The sequence below is a fragment of the Cupressus sempervirens genome, chromosome 10 (assembly GCF_028749045.1).
Source record: "Cupressus sempervirens isolate cs-2001-9-10 chromosome 10, ASM2874904v1, whole genome shotgun sequence".
In the NCBI taxonomy this organism is placed as follows: Eukaryota; Viridiplantae; Streptophyta; class Pinopsida; order Cupressales; family Cupressaceae; genus Cupressus; species Cupressus sempervirens.
In genome coordinates, this window is record NC_143127.1 from 145,969,315 (window position 1) to 145,976,861 (window position 7,547).

At 32.7% G+C, this 7,547-nt stretch overlaps 1 protein-coding gene across 3 annotated transcripts in view; it reads right to left on the bottom strand.

Annotated features, from left to right (window-relative positions):
- The window catches only part of TPR5 (Tetratricopeptide repeat (TPR)-like superfamily protein), a 173,814-nt gene extending 171,018 nt beyond the window's left edge, over positions 1–2,796 (bottom strand). Inside the window, exon 1 of one of the 3 annotated variants that reach the window (XM_089803107.1) lies at positions 2,488–2,796. In XM_089803107.1, coding sequence (XP_089659233.1) covers positions 2,488–2,529 — 42 coding nt within the window. In that variant the 5' untranslated portion in view covers positions 2,530–2,796. The remainder of the gene's footprint in view (positions 1–2,487) is intronic. The other 2 variants (XM_089803108.1, XM_089803109.1) reach the window with 2 other exon arrangements.
- Positions 2,797–7,547: the final 4,751 nt, after the last annotated feature.

A 7,547-nucleotide genomic window follows, 5' to 3' on the forward strand; every position in this document is an offset into this window, starting at 1 on the left:
AATGTTAAGATGCATAATAGAGAAGGCACACTTTAAACATGAACAAGAAGATCAGAAATCATATGACAATGACATGTTGCAAATGATAAACTTCTGACTTGAACAGTGATAAAGTTTATTGCTAATCGATATTGTATCAAAGTTTCGAACAAATTAGGGATTGAATTAAGCTTGATAAACAACAATCTGATATGCAAACAAAAAACTGAAAAAAAATCAGAAATCTTAGTCAAGGTCCTCAGCTATGGTACTCTCCACTAAGTACCCAGTACTTGGGATACGTGTACTTGGTACTTGGGTACGTAAGTATGTGTACCAAGGGTGGGGGTACGAGTACCCATGCAACATCGGGTATAAGCAATGATGCTCTTTGTCACTGATTTAGGAAGGATGCTCACAGTTGGTGGCAACTCTGTAGCCAACAATTCCGAGAGCTGCAGCCCCTTGCAATCAAAATTATATCAAAGGTAAATTTTATTCATAATTTTAATTTACTATGTCTTCAATTGCTAGTTATTTTATAACTTTAACAATTTAATTTTTCTTGTTTAATTTGTCTTGTCTTCATAGGTTGCTAATTCATCTGCATCATAAAGCAATTGGAGCACATATTCTTTCATCCACTCAGTTCAGCACAATTAGTTGCAGTGAAAAAGAGTGGGGACCTTAGTATAGTTGCATATCTTTTCACACAAGCAGAATAAACAAAAAGAAGGGAAGTCAAAGATGTGGGATATAAATGCAAAGCATACAGACTTGGATACTTCCACTTCTCAGCTTGAAGTTGCTGAAATGGAGGACGTGGACAGAGATAATGATATTGGTGCAACTGATCACAATGGCCTTGGCACTATTTTTGAATCAACTAATGCCATTGAAGAAGAAGAAGAAGAAGAATCTCTTAGATGATTGAAACTTAGCATATAGTTCCAAATGTTGCAAGTTGAAAAAATGATACTTCAACTTGGTATCATCATTTTAATATTTTGGTATTGAAATTGAAGTATATGATGTGCTATGATAGTATGATCATGATGATATGATTAGAAGTTTATGGTACGATCAAAATTTTGCCATACTGGGAAACCGGTTCTTCGAACCTGAACCCAAATCCAAATCGGCAACTTAGCTTGGAATGAATCCTCTTTATACTTTATTGATGGAAGGGTAATCACCTTTTATAAGGATTGAGTCACCAACTTTCATTGTTGCCTTTGAGAATTATATATTATTCCTCAAATTGACCTCCCTTGAATGTTCCCCTCAAATATAATCCTCTCCCCTTTATGACCTCCAATGTGAGGTAATTTCAAACCTCTTCATAACGGTCACAACCTTTCAGAATTACCACCTTTCAAAAAGGTCACATCCCTTTGAAAGAGTCATTTCCTTATCTTCTTCACATTCCTTTCTTCCTCCGTTAATCCTCTTTTTGCTCCATTCTCTCTTCCTTCCTCCATATATCCCCCTTTCAAATGAAGTTCTCTTCTCTCTCTTTTATATCTTGCTGAGTGCAAGGTCCGAATACATTATAAGGGATGAGGCCGGGATCGTGCCCCGGGCGAATTTGGTAGCACGGATGCTCCTTAGTCCTTGGCTCTTAGCCGAAGAAGTTTCACGCACGCATGGGCCTGTATCAGGTACCTAAAACTTGTTTGTGGATGACCTCCATCAAAACCAAAAAAAAAAAAAAACTTATTTCAACTGGGAGGATTTCAAAGGCACAAATAAAATAGCATATATAGGTTCCCCTTCAAAGTACCCCACCCCATGTTGGGCAGGCAAGAGTCCATGCCGCTTGTAGGCTGAGGGGTGAGAAGTGTTATATCATGCTCTTGGGCTTACTTGTGGCAACTGTTCTAGATGCCCTAATGTGTGTGCCTTTCCAATTCCTGTTATAGTTAATTATTGGAAATGTAGCCATAGATTATTATATGTGTTATTGTTTATTTACTTTAAAGCTCAGTAGATATTGTGTGATTTACTAATAGAATGCTATTTGTAAATGAATTAGGTTGTGGTATTGTTACTTCAGACATAAATCAGGTATACCCAATAATTTGGGGAAAACACATAGGTTTAAAATATTAAGAATGGGACATATGTTCCAGATAATAAGTTTGATATTGTGAAATCCAAAACATGACTGCTACTTGGGCGCTAGGTTTTATTAAGAATATAGCGCATCTATGCCTGAGATTAATTATAAACGAGTAAAGGGGCAGACCTAGCATGAATGAAATATGGTGAAGGAAGTTGCCGGCATTCTTTAAGAATTGGAACTTAAAATGGCTAAAGGCAGGTTATCGCACATCAACCATATTACAAACAATTGCAAATTAATAGCAAAAACAATTACAAGTTAATGTGGGTGGTAAGATCAATCAAAGATAAAACATTGTGAGACAGTAAGACATAAACTTCGCTTTCAAAGAATGAAAATACAAGAGATTTACTTAAAGGAAATGTAGATATATACTGACTTACCAGGGTATTGTCTCGAATCTGTTTCTGAAAGTTTACTGCCATGGCAAGAAGCCGTTCCTTTACTGCCTGCTGACAGCGACTCTGACTTTATTGAATTATACAATGCTGGCGAAAGAAAGGGGTTGCACATTGCATGAGTTGGATTGTATGTACTTGAATATAAATCGAGAATATAAATCGAGCGTGTGAATTTAAGACTTAAATTAAAGCAAAACAGGCAATAGAAGCTTCAAGACAACCGTAGCTTTTTTATTCTCGCCTGCCTCCACTTTCATATTGTTTTTACGTGTTAGACGTTCTTCAATGCGAATTAGGGAGCGAAATAAACCGGGATACTTATATTTAGATTCCAATTATAAACAAGAGCTCTAGGAGAGCTTAAGTCCCTGCCTTACGTTATAGGTGAAACACATTAGGAATTTTTAGTAGTATAAGTGTTAAATGTATGTACAAGAAGGAGATTTTTTACATAAATGATTGGATATTAAGTAATTTTGACGAATTAATACATTGATGTTAAAAATGTAATGTGAATGAATTAATAAGTGTATTGATAATTTGATTTTGATAATGTAATGATGAAAAATTTAAGAAATCAATAATAAATATAAATGATTTGTGAAGAAAATAAATTAATATTTGTGTTTACATGTTATATCAAATTTTGAATTAAAAATAATATTAAAAAACAATTAAGTTGCAAGTTTTAAAAACTTTCTCTAATTTTGACTCCATTATTGCAATTAATTCAATTACCATTTAATTGAATTTATTTTGATTTTGATTAAAAAAATGAAAACCACTAAATTTTGAGAGTTAATATAGAACTATTTATGTAATTATATTTATTTATAACTTTCCTTAAATCCGAAGTTTAAATTTGATTTTAATAGAAAATTAAATTTCTTGAAAATTATAATTAATTAATTTAAATTTGACTTTAGAAAATGTTAAAATTAAAATCAATATAATTATAATTAAAAGTTAAAAATATTTTTAAAATTATCAAAATAAAAAACAAAACACTTACATATCATATGTATTAGAAGTTCACCATTTTAGAAGCAAACTAATTTAATGTGTTTATCGCTAGTGGTGAAAATAATGTGGTAGACGCTGTCAAAGGAGGTACGACATAAGCATCGTAATTTGCCCACCACTAGTTTTTAATATTTTTCTGATTATTCAAATTATTAAAATATCCATAGACTCCAACAAATTGGATGTTGACCAATCAAAAATTAGGAAATAGCAGAGAATAATTGATTTATAAAATTTGACATTCTAAACTTTAGACTAACTTTGGACTATTAGATTTGTTTGAAAAATAATAATAGAGAGGGGGAGAGGGTGCAAAAGAACAATAGTTCCCCTTTTACAAAGGCAGGTACTAACAATGGTATCCTTCCTTTGGAGGAAGGAAAAATAATAAAAAGGGAGGTGGCTTTGGCACAAACTAAAAATAATAAAAGATATTCACTTCATTATAATCATTTCAAACTTTAAACACTTTGACTTTTTCTTTTATAATATATGAATGTACAAGGCACTTATATATTTTTAGAAATGAAAGTTACATCATATTTACATTAAACAATGTTGAATTATTATGTGATCAACAAACTTAAGTATAAAGTCAAGCAAGATTAATATTTTACGTAATTAATATTCCAAATGCCTTGACAACTAAGTGACACAACGTTAAATTATATCCTATTGACAAATGTCATATGTGATATATAGAGACAATCATGCATAGTCATTCCAATCTCTAAAATGAAAATAATGTGGCGAATGGTTAATGATTTAAATAGTTCTTGTAATAATTAATGCTATCATAAACAAATGTGATCCTAAGCCGGATATGTATCTTTACTTTTCATAACACTATAATTACTCAAAAAGTTTGTGTATGTGTAAATATTTTGTATTCACACATTTAATTTTCTTAGATCATTTACTTATTTATTTATTCAAGTTGGGAAAGCATACTCCAGTCAATTAGAAGGACAAAAATTAACAATACAACTATGGAGACAGAAGTGAGAACATACGCAAAAGTAGAGAAATGGGTTGTTCCACTTTCTCTGCATATTTGGCTTCCCCCCAATGTTATTCTCAGGCAATATGCAAAGGCCCATCAAATTACGAAGAAGCATGCTATCAAGGAAGAAAGCCATTCTCATGTCGCTTCACACCTAGGCCAGGCTCTCCGCGGCGTGCTCGTACAGGGAGTCCATCTCACCAGAAGTAGGCGGTGTCGTGGCCAACACGTCATCTCCTTCGTGCCTGTGGCTGTCAGGCACCTCTTCCACGTCATTTGCCTTTTCTAGGTCATACGAGACTCCGCAAGAGAATTGTTGTGCCAAGAAGTTTCTAGAGATTTATTTTTTAATTTTTAGTATCAAAAAGTATATTTACCCCTACCAAAATTGTTGCTGGCCAATGAGAAAACAAAAAATTTGGATTGAAAATTAATTTAAAAATAAAAGATTTTTAAACCTGTCATGCCATAAATTTAACGAAAGAACAAAACAAAATTTTTTTGGTTTCTCGTAAAATACCTTAACATTTCTTGATTAGCTAAATGATTTGGTGTACACTATGAAGGGAGTTCACACTCCTATTTAGTTGCAGTTAAACTTGACTATTGCTCTGTATATTTAGATGTGTGACTAGCATTCTAATTCCCATCTGAATCTGTCGATCCGATTAAAGGATATGCTATCCATATTTAAATTTTGAGTTGTTTAAGTTCACCAATGGAGCAAGATGACTCCACCTAAGGACTTAGATTACGAGCCATTATTCTTTTGTACATAAACCAAGACACTCTGATGAGTCGGTGTGATTCCAAACTATGTAAATACAATGATGATAGCACTGTGAACTGCAACGAGAGGATGAATCATTAACTAATTTGCCTCCATCAGTATTTGAGACATCGTTATATTACTTATTATTTTACTTACTATTATGAGATACCTAGTATTATAGTTATAACCTAAAAGCAACTCACCTTCCAATCCCATATCTCTTGATATAGATATCAAAACATCATCAACTATGGCTAGGATCAATGGCAATATCAACATCTCCAAAATTAAGTGCCCTACTTGTCTATCTTTCTATACTACTCTTGACCATAATAACCACTAAATAATGTAATTTATCCAAATATTATAATTAATATAATTTATCCAAATATTATAATATAGTATAAATAATACATAGATATCGAAATAATATAATATAAATAATATAGTATATATATCTAGCTGCCCATAACATCCCCACATACCTATAATCTCCACTATGCTAACATTCAATTTTCTTCAACTTATTACATATTAATATGTCCATTTACATAATTAAATAAATAATATACCCAACTTATATATCAACTTAACTTGTTAATTTGAGTGTCATCATAAATTCAATGAAAAAATTAAACTAAAATTCTAACCCACTTGTCCTACACCTCTAATTTCCTCTCTTTTTTAAAACTAAAACTACTTAATAATTATTCCTACATGCTTCCTTTTCCATCCAAGCACCTAGACTAGGGATCTTAGCCTTCATCATTTAAGTACTACAGCTATCATACCACTTATCCCTATGCAACTTAGCCCTTCCTCTTTCCAACGCAAGCTTCCATAGTCAACTTTGTAAAGTGCAGATTTTATTTTTAAAACTTAACACAAAAACAAGTTCATTAAGCTCCCTCCTTGCCACATGAGCGCCTAGGTGGGGATAGTGGTAGGTGGGAGCAATTAGGAGAGGATGTGCGCTTCCCCAAGAAATCCTCCCCACATAAAGTCTTTCCCTTTAAAAGATGGCGTTGTCCAAGAAGGGGATCATGACATAATCAGCTACAGTCTATGACTTTCAAGTACCTTTCAGCTATGTCCTTTAGATGGTACGCCTAGAATTGGATGCCACTTGTATGTGTTATACTTTTTGTCACTTTATTTATAGGTTTTAGTCATTGCTATGGAAGGAAAGGCTAGCCCAAAAGTCAAGTGGCATTTACTTCCACATTATGATATATATATATATATATATATATATAATTTCTTTCTCTATGAGCAGTGATTAGACTTTTAGGTTTTGAAGTTCATTGTTTATTTTGAATCTATCTTTAGCTAGGAATGTCCAATCTTTAAAAGTCTTAGGTAGGTCCCTATTCATTAAAATATTACTCTGTATTAGTGGGACTTATTTTTTTGTTTGAGCTCATACATTTTCCAGAATACATATATCCATCTGGAGGTCTCTTTTAGACTCAGCTAATTTGTTAGTGCTAGTGATGGTTGGAGGATGCTTTATTTGCTCTAAACATTAAAATTTCTATTTTAATAGCAAAATTCCATATAGCATACTATTTTAATGCTATGGAAATCAAATTTAGCATAGAACTCAGGAAGCATTGAGCTAACTTTTATTGCATCAAATGTTTTCATTCACTTGATATCATTCAATACCAAAATTTAAACTATCTAACAATCTTTCTATCAATTTGCATACCTTACTTCATTAACAATTTCAATACTAAACATCAAACTTTTAAATTATTTCCCAATAGAATAACATAAGATATCAAGGTGGCAAAGTTTAGTTTCAATCCTATTGTATTCTCAAGATACTCAATATCTTCTTCCTTCATATTCCTATTCAATATAAATGGAACAACATCAATGCAACATAACCCCTCTCCAACATGATCCTTACAAATTTCTTTCAATACAATATCAAGCATGAATTCTATCAACCTAAGCACAATAGAAAGATCTTATATGATAATGATACATCAACTTCTCTTCCTAAGAACATATGAAATAGAAACAACTCCACACTCTACAATGCAAATGCCTTCACATAACCAATGAGGATTTCTCTCTCCTTAACACAATAATGATACATCTGCTCCTAAGCAAGAAATGGACTCCATAACATCAGGTTTCCAAAACTCTCCAAAAGAATACCTGCGCAAAAGAGAAACAACTAGGGAACCATGGAGGCTCACCTCCCAACCTAGGCCTTAAGGAGGCCACCCCCGC